We start from the raw sequence: 16,880 nt of genomic DNA, 5'->3' as shown, positions 1-16,880 counted from the left end.
CTTTGTTTTCACTCTTGCTTTCGTAAGGAAACCTTCGCAGGTCAAGTTTAAACAAAGTATATTTAGAAGCAGGAATTGTTTGCAGCCGACTCTCTTCCACGTGTTTAAAGATTTTACGAATATTTCAGCTGGATTGGATCCGTCTCCAAAGACCTAAAATTAACTTAGAAACGGACAAAAGCATTTTCCTTAGTGTGAAAGATTATACAGACTCGGAGACCGSCGGTGGAATTTTTGGCTCCGTCTTCACATGAATTCCAGACAGGACGTGTTTCTGGAGAATGGACATGTGGGAATTTAAACAGGGCTGTGCAGTGCAGACAGATATGTGTACATTCTGTATCCTAAAACTTTCTCATACCTGCTCAGAGCTGTGATAAAAAAACATGATAGGAGTCCTCTGAAGTGACATCAAACACGGCTGAAAACCATTTAGTGCTGAAAGGCCCCTGGCTGCTTTGGCTTCTCATGCTATTCAGCAGAGATTTGTATCGACTCAACCTGAACCGTGGCAGCAACCAAGTTCTTTGCATTCATTTTACATTTGTTTTATAATATTTCCTACAATAGTGGAAATAATTGCAGGAAGCTAGCTACAATGAATTAATTTAGCTTGCGAGTTAAAAAAGCAGCTGCATCTTGGGAATGTCCCTGAAGCCAGGAGTCATTCTGGGAGATTCCCACAGACCAACATGGGCAATTCCCCAATGAATCTATCCACTGAGGTTTGGGTGCAACAACTCCGCAGCTCTGCAAAGAATCTAAAAGAGAAAATAACATCTTTAAGACGGATGTGTGACATAGAAACAGATGCGTTTGTGTCTTTGTTTAAAACGCTTTTCTTATGAATGAGTTCAAGGCTTGAAATAAAACGTAGGAAAAGGATTACCACTCTGGTTTTTGTGCTTCTATACTGCGGTTTTCACCCAGAGCCACCCAAACTTGCTTTGTGTGGAGCTGAGGCGGTAAAACCTCATCATTCAGTCCTTATACTGGTTTAGTTTTACATTGGAAATTTTTATCTCTTCGAGTAATTCAATAGAAAATGGAAACTTATAGATAACATAGATTCATTATGGGCAAGCTGGTATATTTAGAGCATTCATCTTTATCAMGGCTTACAGCTAAAGAAATGGCTTTATGGCCTAAACAATCATATTAGAGGTCAGAGTGGAGGTTCCACAGTCGGTGAGGATTTGGTCAACTGTCATCAACACTTTTTTGTCCAAGTTTAAACTCACAAAATTTTAGAGGACTTCATGCTTCCCTCTGATGCCAAACTTACATAAAAGGTGAGAGTTACCAGCAATGCAGATAAGGCCTTCGGTCTCCATAGCAACCGCCTGTCATCAACCAGGTGTTTGTTTTTTGTGGCACAAAACATAAAAAAAGAAGTATACTGCACTAAAACAAATGCTAATTATCAATGCAAACTTGAAAATGATTTTCCAATGCATGTTTTCCACTTAAACAAACCACTGATTTTATACATTTTAGTACTTTAAATCTTTTTATTTTCACCCATATTTAGGTTTAAATTTGATATATACGGAAGAGGATTAGGGCCACTGGAAAAAAGAAAAAAAAAAATCTGACTTTAATCTCAGAATTCTGACTTTTTTCTCAGACTTTAATTCTGAGATTAAAACAACCATGTTCTCTGCATTCATTTTACATTTATTTTATATTATTTCCTACAATCGTTGAAATAATTGCAGGAAACTAGCTACAAGGAATTAATTTAGCTTGCGAATTCTGAGATTAAAGTCTCAGGATTCTGAGACTTTAATCTCAGAATTCTGACTTATTTCTCAGAATTCTGACTTTTTTCTCAGAATTCTGAGATTAAAGTCAGATTTTTTTTTCTTTTTTTCCGTGGCCCTCATCCTCTTCTGTAGATATAAAAGTAGCATTTTGAGGAAAACAAATACAAACTAAACAGATAGTTCGAAAACACGCAGCAACCAAACATGAATGTAAAATAATGTCTTTATTATGACCATGTTTTTCGGGTTCAATACAAAGCGCTTATCGGTTCAGTTTAGAGAAGCGATCAGTGTGGCACTTTCTCCTCTAAAGGACGAAGAGGACGAGACAGAAAAGAATGATCGAAAACGTGATGCCACAAAATGAAGCAAATGTAATTTGTAATAACAAATATTACAACAATGTGCTGTAACCTCTGTAATCAGCCTTACTATTAGATGTTTCTTGGATTTAAAGTACAGTATTTAATAAATGGATGGAAATAGCTAATCTTCCTCCATGAGTTTTATGAATAAATGGCATTAAAAGAAATCTACTGAAAAACATACTGTTTAATTTGAGTTTGAGTTTCTTAGAGAAAAATTTAGTTTGTTTGCATTTGTCCTAAACATTAAGGTCCATGACTATAGGGTTTTAAATAATACATTACAGACGGTCACAATAAGCATATTTAAATTCTGTAACACAAAACTTCTTTAAAAAAATCTGGAAAATGCCTGTGTTCGGTGAAACAGATAATTATTTCTGATAAGGCAGATGAACAATAAATAGTTTTTAAACAATTCATGAGATTTTGCTCAATTTTAGCCCCATATCACTTGCTTTCTCCAGATGGGTCAAGACTATAAGTAACTTTTTTTAGTTCAAGCATCTTTCAAATTATAAAAATGACCTTAAAATTCAAATACATTTCTAAGAGGGCCCAGAAGATATCATGTGGTAATAATGTAGTCACTTTTTGACAATGGTACCATATTTATAAAATAAATCTTGTGCATCTTCATCAATCTCCGCCTCTACATCCTTTAGAAGAAAACGCAATCCAAACATCAGTTTACCTAAGTAACAAGTGGTCAAACAAATAAGCATACATTATAAAATAGTCTTATTTTACACATAAATATGAAATACAATGGCAGATCAGACAGAGCCTTGCTTATGTTGGTAAAGCTTTTGACCATGCAACGTTCAGTACCATAAAAAACACACCAAAAGTCACGAACACATCTCAGTCCACCAGACACAGATTAGCTCAAATATATACACAACATAATAACAACACCAATAGCATTTTATCATATATTTTACAGCTAGAGTTGTACCATTAGTCCAGCACATTAAGATGTGTACAGGTAGCTCAAAGGGAGATTTACACGACTGCCGTCAACACTACAAGGTCATCAGAAGTTTTTTAAATACGCCATTGAAATATAGGATGTAAAAATAATATACTCCAAATACATTTATATAATTATATACATATCCATATAGGTTAAATACTGATCACTCTGAATCCCTGGATTGATGAAAACCTCCTTTGTTGCTTTAGGCAGCAAGGTAACAGATGCTAACTGGATGAGGCCTTCTAAATATCGCTACAGAAAACTAATGTTGACATCATCCGTTTCATTATTTAGCTTATGGTCTTCTGTTGTAGTTTGTTTTAAAAAAAAGCATAAAGAAAAAGCTTTTTTTTCACCCAAAGTTGGGCTAGCTAGCTTGGATTTTTATGCTAAGCTAAAAAAAGCTAATTTCTCTATTACTGCAACTTATATTTATTTACCAAATGAAAACATTTTCTGTTGCTGTAGATGAGAAGACAGACATCTAGATCCATTGAGCCTACTTTAGTGAAGCACAAAGATGACTAAAGAGAAAATGTCTTTTTGTTTTACAAAACTAAGCTAGTTAGCTGTAACTTTTATGCTAGTTTAGCTACCAGATAAAAATGTGTCAAAATTCCCATCTAATAAGAAATCAAATAAGTAAATTTAGTATTTGGTTGCTTTTATGACCTCCAGCATGAGATGTTTATCAAAACCTTTGCAAGTGCAACAAAAATTCATGTTTATTTTTTTATCTTTAAGAGGAGTTTTCCACTGGCCCATTTTCTCACTTTATTCAAATCACAGTCATAGTCATTCTAACTCTAAAAAGCACGATAATCTACACAGCTACCTGCCTAATAAGTGCATTATTGTTGTATAATATTCTTGTACCTCGACAGAAAAGCTCTCCGTTGCCTTAAAAAGGAAATCCACTTTAATAAAAGAAAATGACGTGTTTCTCCTAAAAACTTGGCTTGTTTTAATCAGGACTCAAATCAAAACAGGCAGTAACAGGTAGCAGCTCTGAGACAGATGTAAATTATTTTTATTTTTTTTTTGTTAGAGTATTTCTCAGGTCAAAAAAATATCCGCTTCAATCATTAAAACCAAAACTTTTGGGATATTGGAATTAAGACCGGTCTGTAGTCCGTTGCCAAAATTGTAGAACGGATGATTAAAATATTCAAAGATGTTATTTTGTTTGTACAATCAAGCTGTCAGGAGATAACGTATTTTCTTTCAGGGTGGATTTTCCTCTTGACGCACCACCTTCACACAATTAAGGCACCTTTTAAACCCCTGAGGGGTCAATGGGTTCTTCTAATAAGAAGAAAAGCAACAATAACAACATGGAACACAGAACAGGAAAGAATGCAAACCAAAACAAACCACATGATGAAAAACCAAAACAAAATAAAACAAAAAAAAATGATGGAATGTCTGTGGGTAAGGTAGAAATTCTAGAAGTGCCCTGTTTCATTTCTTCTCCTCTCACCTTGTAACTTATTACAGCAGCACCACAAGCCACAGGATTCCTGTGGAAACACTGTGGGTGTTTGCGAAGCACCTTGATCAGTACAGTAGGTCCTCCTCAAACCTCATCTGTGTTTATGGGTCTACAAATGGATATGCGTGTGTGCCTGCGTAGTAGTCAGTATCCGACGTTGAGCTTGTTCTTGTTTAGCTCTCGTTCCAGGTTTCCTATGAGGGCGTCGATGCTCTCCTGCAGGTCTCTCAGGTTCACCCTGTTACTCAGAACGGGACTGATGTCCTGGATCTTCATGTACGCCTGGTAGGTGTGCTCTTTAGGAAGCCGAGCTGGCAGGATGTGGTTAAACACTTTCTCCTCCGCCTCCTCCTCTTCAAAAGCCGGCGTGTTGTTTGAACTGTCGCTCTCGCTTTCTCTCTCCTCCTCCTCCTCTTCTTCCCTATTATCATCCTTTTTCACAAACTCCTCTCTTTGAGGTTCTTCCTCCACACGGAGATCAGACGCAGGACTTGTGGCCCTCTCCTGGTCATCTTCCTCTGCTGCGTCCTTCTCGTGGGCTTCCTCGGCCGCCTCTGTGTCTTCAGACGGCACATCGTCGTAGTCTGCTTCTTCTTTACTGTGAGGAAGCAGCAGTTCAGAGGGGAAGTAGCTTTCGCCACAGCCGCTCCAGTCGCCAGCATATCTGTTGCTGGGACTGTCCAGACGTCCTGGTTTGGGCCGCAGGACACCGGCCATCTCTGCTTCGCTGAGGTTTAAAAACTGGGGGCGCTCTTTCCTACGTCTCAGAGGAGGGGCTGCAGGGAACCGAAGAGACGATTGGTCATTTGGGTCCACAACTACAGGGAGAGATAAAAAAAAACAGTAATTAATCACACTAGCATAGAATAAATAAAAGTTAGCATGGCAGATTTGTTTAAATACCCAAAACAAAAGTAGTTAAAGGTGCATCCGGGTAGTTTTTTTTTCAGTAATTCAATTTAAAAAGATAAACTTATATAAGTTTGAGATATTTCAAGCTTTTATTTCTGTTAATTTGCATAAATTTGGCTCAACTAGTGAAAATCCAAAATTCAGTTTTTCAGAAAATGTTAATATTTACATGAGACAATTCAAAAAAATAATTTTTTAAATGCAGAATTATGTTCTCGCCACCTTCTTCATGTAATGGTCCAAGTCATTATTTATCCCAAAATCATCTTTTTAGTAAAAAATAAAATAAAAATAATAATAATAATTACTTATTAATAAGGAAGTATGTTCATGGTTGTTGGCTGAACATGTAGTTTACTAGAAAACTATTAAATATTTTGGTAATAAAAATAATTTTAGATTGCTTTTATGCAGAATTCAAATATTCTGAAAAACAAAATTTCAGTTTTTATTAAGTGTAAAACATTAACCAAAATAAAAACTTGAATCAAAAACACTTAATGGAGTTAGGATTGAATTGAATTACAGAAACAAAGCAGCTTTTTAATCATATTACAATCTACACGGATGTCGCTGTAAAAATCACAGTTATACAGATATGCATCGTATAAAACCCAAACTAATATAGTAGCTAAATTAGGATTTTGCAGAATATCTTATTTTACATTGATTGATGATGTTCCTGATCGAAACAATAATTACAAATCACAAGCAAATAAAAGCCAAAGGTTTGAAAAGAGAAAGGTTTAGCTTCTGTAGGCTCAGCTTCACATAAAGTGGTTTGCTTTGTTGCTTCCCTTTTATTTCAATACAAAGAAGGCAAAAGTACTCCATGCAAAGAAGAGATTTCTTTCCAGAAAGACAGAAATAATTGTTTTATGTAACTTTGAAGAAAAAAAAAATCATGTATTGTGTGATTTTGGATGATCTGAGCACCAATAAAACCCTCTATGTACCTTTTCTTACTGCTTTGGAAAAGAATAAAACACAGTTATGGCGTTAAGAGTCACGTTCTGTACTTAGAAAAGAAAGTCACAAAGAGATCACAAATTCTGCTTGCTTTTTGAAACGTTTATTTTTGTACCGTGTTCCCAGAACAGAAATGTTGAGTTATGAAAGACATCAGCTTTTTTTCTGTCATCTCAACGGCTTCTACATTTACATATATGTTCCAGTGACGTGCGGCCAGGAAAATAATATATAATAATAAAATCATTTATAAAGATATTTTCACCCTGTGGTTTGTACTATAAAGTACCTATTTTTCATTAAATTTAACCAAATCTGATGATTTTTTTCCTTTAAAATCGCTGAATTTGAGCATTTTCACATTCAAATGGTTGCAAGCGAAGCCGGTGAGGCAGCAGGGATTGCGCAACACCGGTTGCCATTCTATGAGAGCATGCTCCTCCTGTCTGTACGACGCCAATAAAATGGTTAAAAACATTTAATGTATGAACAGATTTTCCATAATTTAGCTTATGTATTTAATGTACTGTGCTTTTATTGTCACCAACTGTGTGTGTAACGTGTTTCGTCTGCTGAGGAGCGATCAGAAACAGCAGAGAACAGATTCGAGGCGAGGCAGGCAGTTCTCTTGCCTCACCGCTGGGGGGCGCTCATGATCCCAGACATTGTGACTGCACRACTGCAGAGTAAGAGACGGTAACAGCCAGCTAGCCAGACAGTAGCTGCGCTGATACAGAGAGCGAGAAAGACGTGGTTTTGAGTTGTACTTTAACGGTTTCTCCCTTTGCTGTTAAGCACAGCACGAAGTCAATAGCATCTACATGTCTAAGTTTGATTGAGATAACGGAATTATTCTGCGGCGGCGGCGGCTAAACATCACAATCTTTTTACCCTCCAGCATTGTACGCATGCGCGAAATTTTCTTATGTAAACAACATGCAGGGGGTCTAGATTTTTAAATCCGGTTATCGTTAAATCGGTGCCTCACCAGCTATGAACCTCACCGCACGTCACTGATATGTTCATAACCCAACAGCAGACCTGAGGCTACAGACATTATCCTCCCTATTCAGTGTTGTTCAGTTTCAGACGTGATTCACTAATGGCATGAATTAAATCATTAAAAGAAGATAAGGAGGAACTGGAAAACTTCAGTTTTACTTTAGTTATTTCTGTTAACTGTTTTTAGAAGTCTGAAACATTTTGAGTCATTATAAGAAACTGTCAGAATATCTTGGTTTCTTAAAATCACACGTAGAGTTTGTGCTAAAAGGTTGGAAAAATCTGAAAAGGTCTGTGCACATTCCTTCACAATCTGGCAGATTATACAGTTTAAATGTCAAATTAAAGGCGGCAAAAGTTCTGAAATTATTTCTCTTTTATTTCACAAAAACCCAGGAGAGGCCTGTACACTTTTTTTTATTAAAATGCAGAATGGATTACTTTGTCTTCTGAGTAACTGGACACATAATTATTTGGCTGCTACCACTGTGAGTGTGCATGCATAGTGCCAAGGAGCTCAGGCAATGAGAAGATATGGGGAAATCAGCTCAGTCCGTCTGGATAGGGACGTTAGCAGCAGCTCATTTGGAGCACTTCCTGTCCATTTCATACCGTAGAACTTCTCACTTAAACTATTTTATCTCTGAGCTTTTTCTGAATAAAAAATGTGCAACTTTACTTCATTCATCATCTTAAGAACTTATTCACAATTAAACTACGAGTTCTTTATAGCGACTCTTGCTTCCAAAAACCTTTTTTTTTTGCTTCTTTTCCATATTTTCCTGATATTTCAAACACTTTTCACAATGAAATTGGACAGATTTACAAAACAAATTGCATTTTTCAGATATTCTCTTATTTTACTTTGTGAATCTAAATGTGTGCAAAAAAAATCTTATATTTAAGTTTAAATACTTAATCTATTAACCCTTTTATGCATGAATTATGATCCATTGTGTCAGGATTTTTTTCCCATTTTTTTTTTTTACTTTTTTCTTAAGGCATAAAAAAAATAGTAAAAAAATATATTTTTTTAAATTTTATTTTGTTTTTATTTGATCAATTGTAATATTCTCCAAATGCAAAGTTGTTATTTGAAAAAATGCATCGGTACTATTGTTCTATAGGGGTTATCTGATGTCACAATACTTTTTTTACCTGCAAGAGTCGCCTACAGGAGAAGGAGGGACCGGGTCGGTTAGCTCGCTTTGTTGTCTGTCAGCCATATTGGATCTAACAAAAATAATTTCTTGAATTTGCAGCTGATGGACAGCAGTTGATAGTGTATTGTATGATACATTAGTGTCTACTTCAGTGGTTTGTGTGCATTTATAACATAAAAATCCACAATAAGCACAAGAAAATAGCTTTTAGATAGCTGTCCACTGTAGTGACCACTATGCATGAAAGGGTTAATAAAGACAGTCCAGTAAGTGGTGACTAGATGTTGATTGTCCCAGATCATGCTAAAGCTCAACCAGAGCTCTGTTGTAAACAAATCCACTCAGCCGCTTCCCTCCTGCTGTTCCTGTCATCACAGACACATGCCCTTTCTCTCTCGCAGTTAGAAAACACGCCCAACATATAGCTGTCCGTCAGCTTTGCCCGCTCTCTCACGCTTTCTGTAAATGCCTCCAGTGTTTTCCCACCAGCAGCCGTCGGATGCCATCGCCTTTGCCCCCATGCGCATGTTGCTCAACGCGGCTTTGAATCGCGTTTGGTATGTGTGTGTGAGAGGCGTGAAGTGGCGGCTGAAAATATCTCATAATGATTGTGAAATGTTAGGGTGAAGCTCCGGGGGCTGAAGGGTAAGGTTAAGTCTGGAATGTCTTTAATTACAGTCCAGGCGTCCTCCAGTCCGCGCTGGGGAAGAGGATGGAATGGAGGTGAGGGTGTAAACAAAGGCCTGAACCTGGAATGAAAGCTTTTTGTAGAAGTTATTACAGACGGCAGCCAGAAAACACCAGAAACTCTTCTCAGGAATTGCTTCAGTCTAAAACTCACTTTATTTCTATCCATATCTTAGGGCCTAAAAAGAAAGAAAGATTTTTTTCTGAAATATATAAAATTCATCCKGTGCTTCCTTTATTACATCTCACACTGACTTCCTTTCTGGATAAGTTTTTATATGTTGAAGATCTAGTTATTCTATTTTAGAAAGATAAGGAATCTTAAAAGCAAGTTCTGACAGCAAAAAAAAAAAAATCGCTTTTATGCACGTGTTCTAAGATGGGGCGAGTGTCTTGATCCACATCTGTGTCAGTTGTGAGCAGAACAACAGCAGAAAATGTCTATCTGAATTTATAATGTTTGTGTTTTGAAATTGTTTTTAATCCGAGCAGCCATTCACTTCTGCAATAACTTAAATGACACCTTTAAAACCTTTGGGTAGGGTGCCGGACTGTTGGMTCTCCAACCTATTACTATCTGCTACTCTACTGATTTAATGTTCCTCACTGGATAAATCAACATAGAAATATTTTCTTAATGCACTCAATTTCAAACTGGAGACTTTCTTTTGGGTAAACATTRTAATTTCATCGCTTTTTTTTTATCCTTTAATTTTTTTTTACATTTTTTTTTTTATCTCTCCCATGAAACTCAACACAGCTACCATTCGCTTCTTCTAAAATAACTTCTTATGCATTKAAAACAAAGTTAGTTAAGAGCAGGATTCAGAGGATGCAGCTACATTTATCAGGCTCAAGCAGAAATAGATGAATGCCTAAAATTTTACAAATAAAGCTTCTGTAATAMAATCTAACAGAGGTTTGTAGCAAGACTGTAGTTTTAAAATTTGACATGATTTTGTTTTATTCAAGAACGCAACCAATATTATTGCATTACTTTGCATTTGGGAATGGWTGAAACATATTCCTTGAATGTCAAAATCTATAAAAATGCAGTTTTYTCATGCAGRGATGACGTAAATGTTTACTAAATGTSAAAAGGAATGCAGTAAACTTGCATTTAGCACAAACCTTTCCTTAATTGCAACATTTATCATCCCTGATCTTAAGTGCTTTCTGGAATAATCTTTGGGTTCCTTCATACTTCACAGCAGACAGCTGCAGCTAGCAGGAACAGCTGTGGCGGCTGACAGATGGCCGCTCAGAGGAAAGCTGGGTCTCTGCTGGAGGACTGATCTGTCATAGAACGGCGAGGATACGCCTCATAAATTGGGTTTACTTTGGGCTTGCTGGCTTGGCTCTGATTGGCTCAGCCACCACGATGAAGCCCATGTGGAGAGTTGCATCCCARAAAAACCAAAGATGGCGGTCGGCGGCTATCAGCCACACTCATGCCAGCCTGAAACCTCAGTGATCAAAGCAGCCCAGTTCTTTTTTTAGAGCTGAGCCACAAAGCTGGTAACAATTTGTAAACTACTCCATAAAAAGGAGCAGCACGACTTGAATGTAAGACAATCAAAAAAGCAAAATAATAGGTTGTCGGGCTCACCTGGCCAGAGCTGCAGCAGGTAGTGCAGGACTTCAATGTGCTTTTTGAAGTGCAGGGCGCTGGCGAGCTCCTCTGAGTCGATGAAGACGCGGTTGGTGTGGCACGACGCCTCCTGACGCTGGCTGAGCAGCACCGGGCCAAAACACACCGCCAGGTTCTGACATGTCATCTTGTTCATTTCCTGGTAGGACGCCACGCGCTTCAAGTGGTCCAGAAGCTTCCGCAAAGTCATCTAATGCAGACACACACATAAGCGTGGACAAATAAGGCATGTCATTATGCTGATTAGTAGTTGCAGTATTACCACTGTCAGCAGCAGAGGAGTWTCAGAGTGAAGCCTCTTCTTCATCAAGCTAATCTGTTGCAGGAGCAGGAAACAGAGGATCTACTTGGTGTTCCYCTCTTATTAAAATGCCACATTTTCAAGGTAAGACATGAGATCAAATCAGGGTTTCGCCCAACGTGTTGTAAACCTGGCGGGCTTTATTGGCGCCCMACCAGGCTAAGTTTATTTAATCTTAATAAATCTTAATTTATTGTTGTCCTTTAAGAAAAGGTCAGGACACAGGTACAAAGGACAAAGCAGTCAAAATAATTAAAAGTGGAGTGAAAAATGAGGAAACAGTGACATTACAAAATCGAACATTTTATTATCAATTAATGAAAGATAGAAACTGATCTGTAAGCCGCSCAGTTATCACACCTTTTTTACTTTTTAATTTCTCCTCTTACAAACCAGTTCAGTTTTTGCTTAACTTCTGCAGAATTTTTATCACYTTAAAGGAAGAAAAACTTTGAAATTATTCATTTACATGTGAYGGCAATCTTCTGTATTTCCTATAATGTTTGGACTAWGAAGTTTGCTTGGATGACAGAAGTCTTTTCTTTGAAAAAAGTAAGAACTTTGCAGAAGGTTGAAGCCTGTCAGTSGTAGTCTCCGTGGGTAAGTCACTTCCCCTGCCTTCCCTGCTGCTGGTGGTTAAATGGGAAAATGTCTGATTGTAGGGTGAGTCACTTTGATAAGGTGCTATACAAATACAGGCTGTTTACCATGTACCGTTACTTTCCCCACATAATGGAACTGGGTTTTTGTTGTTATCAACAGTTTGAAAGACCAACTAAAGTTTTAAAACGGGTTTTCCAGAGTCCAAAACCAAAGGAACCAAAGAAATCAAGATGTGGGATGCTAACAACCTCCTTTGTAAGAAAACAGAAAGCTAAAATTTAATTATACAATGTTAAAGTATAAGTTTAACCATGTGCACATCTATTTATTCGCGCACAATATTTTTATTTTTTAGCAACGGTAATAAAGCTGCTCTCATAGTTTTACTATTGTCATTTTCTGTTTTCATCATTTTAATTTCTATTCCAAGTAGGTCAATTGACTCTGAGTTGTAAATCTATAATTTGCACCAAAGCATTTAACATTTTGCTATATATAAATCTTTATAGGAGGTTTATTGGTAACATAACAGTAATTATGTTTCCTCGCAGCTGAGACATTCAACTGGTTTGTTAGGTGCATTGTCAGTAATAAACTTTAGACTTTCCTCCAAGAATGACATGTACAGCCCTGCAAACCGCTTAGCACCGCTATTATCACTACTCTGAAAACACACGTAATGTCGTTGTAACGGTAGCAATCTTGGGCATTGCCGTCATTCCACAGCCGCCAGCAGCTTAGCCGCAGTGACCTCTCTCATAGCTTCCTTTGTAAATGTATCTTCCGCCATGAAACTGTAGGACACAGCAGAGGGACGGCCGTATTTTTAACTCACCCTCTCCACCTCCGGTAGGATTTCCAGCAGGCTCACGGTGTACTCCGAGTCTGCCGGATCGTTCTCGCACCCCGCAGCCGCCATCTTGAGGGGCCTGGTGGCCATGGTCTCCAGCACCGCCTCGTACAGCTGCTTGGTGATTAAAGGGTAGGGAAGTTCACGCAGGTAGTCCTTTAGTACTCCTGCCGAGGGGAACAGAAAGATGACTGGGCATGAGAAAATATGACTCACAGTTCAGTCTGAACAGATGGTTTTCAGACATTTGTGTTTATGTACATTAACCACAATGAAAAAGAAAGTTTTTGTTTTGTTTAAAGGACTAAACATAGTAAACATTTCTGATGAGTTGCTAGGATCCATAATGTTTGGAGTGCCACAGAGACCTGTTCTAGAACCTCTCTTTTAAACTCATGTATACATAGGAATTATATGATTTATCAGACGTATTAGCTTCTCTTTATCTGTGCTGGAGATTAAATATATATCCATATTCTCTGTCCCAAGTAGCTTATGTTTTAATGTAGCTATATCTAAATTTCTCAYACTTTTAAAAAGAAAATGTAAAATACTATTCTTTTTATCTATACTAGAAAAAACCTGATAATATGGATCCACTCTACAAGCAAATCTTCCCAAACCTGGAATATTTATATTCGTAAAGTAAAATATCTAAATTTATTAGGATCATTATTAAACTTCATGGTGAAGACTATCAGAATGGGTTAATACCTCTCTAAAACAATTTATTTATCTTGTTCTTAAAGAATTAAATATGTAGGGAGCTAGCAAGCCGTCTTTCATTCACATCTCTCTGTAAAATAGGAAATAAATATCTACCAAATGAGGCTCCATTATTTCTGCTAGTGATCCTATGATGTCTGGCAGGCGGCCTGGTGGAGCAGGGTGTGATGCACTGGCTCTAAGTGTGCTGGGAGACCGGGGAGCGTCTGGTTTAACACCTGTGACTTTGGACTCCTGTAGCTCAGACAAAAGCCTCAGAACGACATGAAACCGACGCTGTCTGTCTGTCTCCACTAAGCTCCTGGCATGTCTTTTCTTCAAAGGCAAAAGGGGAGAATTAAAAAAAAYAAAAAAGGTTTCTGGCAGCCTGACAGGTCTTTGTGGCGAATGTCTGCTCTCATTTTCCTCTACATGAAGCTGGATCGGTTTTCAGGGAAGGCTAGCGGCTGTGTAATTAGCATTATTGGTTCTGCCTGTAAGTAACTCTAATCTTCAGAAAGATACAGCCACCTYCAAGAATGCTAAAACATATTTTTAAATTGATGCGACTACAATCTTGAATTCAAACTTTTGATTTACAAAACATATTCTGCTATAATGCTATAATGATTTTTTTCCCATTGATTAAATACCATCTGAAATGCTATTATTTAATAAAAAGCAAATAAAAATGTATATTTTATTTAACAACTTATAAGTTGAATGGAGATTATTTGATATATAAATCTACCAGGAATATGAATATTAATGAGTTCCATGAACATAATTTGGTGTACAAGAGCGCAGTGGTTAAGAATTTAAATTAGGAGTWATAGGTTAGAAAATAAAGCTTTTAAAGAGCACTTTAACTTAAACAGTACTAAGAGTTAAACAATATAGGAAAGGCACAACAATTGAAAATAATTACTTGTAAAGTAATTATTTAATTACTTGGCATTGGTGACAGAAGTGCAAACAACAAGAGTATCAGAGGTTTGKCTTGGGAAGACTATGTTAAGTAAAATCATTATATAAATTGTGGACTATATAGAGTAAGCGCTATCATTTCACTAATTTGTAATAAGCAACAAAGAAAAATCTCAGCTCATGAAAAAAAACTAATATTGCAKGTTTGCGGGTTTTAGGTTGAAAAGTCACTACATGCTTGATCCACCCTGAAAACCACCGTCAGGCTGGACCCTGTCAATGATCCCTTCCCTCACTGAAACTTACTGACAAGTTTTGAACATTTTGAATACASAAATATCGAAAAGACAAATAAAACTTCTGTTCAAACAGCTGTCAGCCTTTATATGTGTATTTCGTAAGACCCAGAGACTTGTTGAAYGAACAGTCCCAACTTGTCTGTGTTGAATAAAACCAGATCGCAGTGAGATGAATGTAAATGTGACAACCGCTATCACTTCCTAGAAATTCCCAAAGCAGCAACACAATCGCTTCACATAACCAACGCTGATTACTGAGCTGGATTTAGGATCTTCTTCTTCATCACTCCGGTCCTCCTGGAGTGATTAGCATCCTTTTCTTGTGCCTTCTATTTCTAGCCGTACAGTTTGAAGCGAATCCAGGGCCGTCCTCTTAGGCACGCCTTAATGTGCTAAGTTTTTAATCCGTGTAAKCCACTGCTTTTCTTTTTAAAAGAACCTGAGGCTTAGAGCATTTTATGGCTATTTTTGACTGCCTTGTTGGTCCATCGTCTGACAGTTTCTTTAGAATTGAAAAGCTCAAATCTTCAACTATCTTACTTTTTAAGATGCATTCAATGAATACTGAATGCATCTTCAGTATTGCAAACTGGAAACAGAAATAGCAGATTCACTRTAATCTGTTTTAATAGTTTAAGCATTAAAAATATCWTAATATTCATTAATAYCTGCAGTGCATTGATACTACAGAAGCTAACATCCACAGTTCTGGTTTTCCCTGCTCTTTGGGGTGCAGCCRATTGGCATCAAGGGTGCTGACTGCACTAATCTGCAAACTCTTTCAACCAGCATCTTTGTATTCACAATCATCAAAATTGAAATGTTAAYGTTTATATGTCTTACCGTATAACTTGTGGAGACGTGGATATACTAYTTAAGCAGCRCAAAAGTTTTTAGTTTTTGGTCAACAATCTCGTAAGTWGACAACTTTTCAGGRCCTTTCAAAACCGCTTACAAACACCAGACATAAAAAAAACACACCTAGCTATAATGTATTTCTGAAACATCTGCTAAAACTCAGCCTGTACCCAAACAAAGCAGATATATCAGCCCTGGTATGACAGGTAAACAAGCACAATATCAGCTGTAAAGCAGCTGGGCCAGGTGATATTTAATCTTCATTAAATATCACCTCCTGTGCCCTGTGAACCAGCACATTTAATAACTGACTTACTTCCATTCATGCTTCGTGTCGTTGCCTCAGTCATATGTGATATGAATGAGCAACATTTGATAACATCAATAAAAGCTACATTCATTTTCCTAAATGACTCCCAGCGCTAGTTGATTTCCAAACCAGATAACCGATGAACAAACATCGTCGATGGAAAACTCAGCCAGAAAATAATAATCAGACTGATTCATCATAGGAAAAAAAAAACTGGAAGCAAAAATAATTCCATCTGTTTTCATCCATCCAACTCATTAAACTGAACTTTTTTCATTGCTTAGGGAAGTAGGCAAACCAGATCTAATGAGAATCACCACAAAGCTTGTTTTTCTTCCATTCAAATGGAAACTCCTGCATGGCAGATCCTCTGACCTTCCCTCCGCTCCGAGATAGACTCAACAACAAGCAGCTGGACTGTTTCACGTAAAAGCTGCGTAACAAACCTAAACAACCTGACCATTTCCTCGCCTTGCATAACATCTGTGAAGCCATTTCATGCACGTCCCTGTTTCTGCAATGCTGGAAGAAAAAAAAAAAAAAAATTCCCTGGAAGAGTGTGTACGTGTGTGTGTGCACAGGTACTCGGGTAAGAGGAGGAGAACACWGCCATTCAGGTAAATCATTATCCTGACGTGTGTTTACTTTAGTGACTTAGACGCTGCAGGAGCCTGAACACACACACACATGCACTCACACACACACTTACAACACCTTGATGAGGAACACATGAGGTCGGTCAGGGGCTCACTGGTGAACAGGTGTGTCTACTCTGCAGGTKCTTCACCGTCCTTCTCATCCAAGCTGACAACAAACACCCACTGGCTGTGTTCGCTCTTATAATCAAGCAGTCGGCGTTTGGCATGTCAGCACTATTAATACACTCCATACGTGTACAGTAYATACACACATTATGACAGGAAYTAGGGATGTACRATCCAACTTCTTCACTTCCGATACGATACAGATATCTGAGGTTCAGCCGATACCGATCTGATATAGAAAAACTGCTGAATTGACTTAAAACGTTTCTTTTTTTTT

General features: G+C 37.5%; 1 protein-coding gene across 2 annotated transcripts in view; it reads right to left on the bottom strand.

Moving 5' to 3' along the window:
- Positions 1-1,971: 1,971 nt before the first annotated feature.
- The window catches only part of syde2 (synapse defective 1, Rho GTPase, homolog 2 (C. elegans)), a 44,772-nt gene continuing 29,863 nt past the window's right edge, over positions 1,972-16,880 (bottom strand). For both annotated transcript variants that reach the window (XM_008406211.2, XM_008406210.2), the window contains exons 6-8: positions 12,726-12,907; positions 10,945-11,176; positions 1,972-5,420 (exon numbers count right to left, since the gene is read on the bottom strand). In XM_008406211.2, coding sequence (XP_008404433.1) covers positions 4,747-5,420; positions 10,945-11,176; positions 12,726-12,907 — 1,088 coding nt within the window. In that variant the 3' untranslated portion in view covers positions 1,972-4,746. The remainder of the gene's footprint in view (positions 5,421-10,944; positions 11,177-12,725; positions 12,908-16,880) is intronic.

This window comes from Poecilia reticulata, linkage group LG4 (genome assembly GCF_000633615.1).
Source record: "Poecilia reticulata strain Guanapo linkage group LG4, Guppy_female_1.0+MT, whole genome shotgun sequence".
Lineage (NCBI taxonomy): Eukaryota > Metazoa > Chordata > Actinopteri > Cyprinodontiformes > Poeciliidae > Poecilia > Poecilia reticulata.
This window is presented reverse-complemented; position numbering and strand designations above follow the sequence as displayed.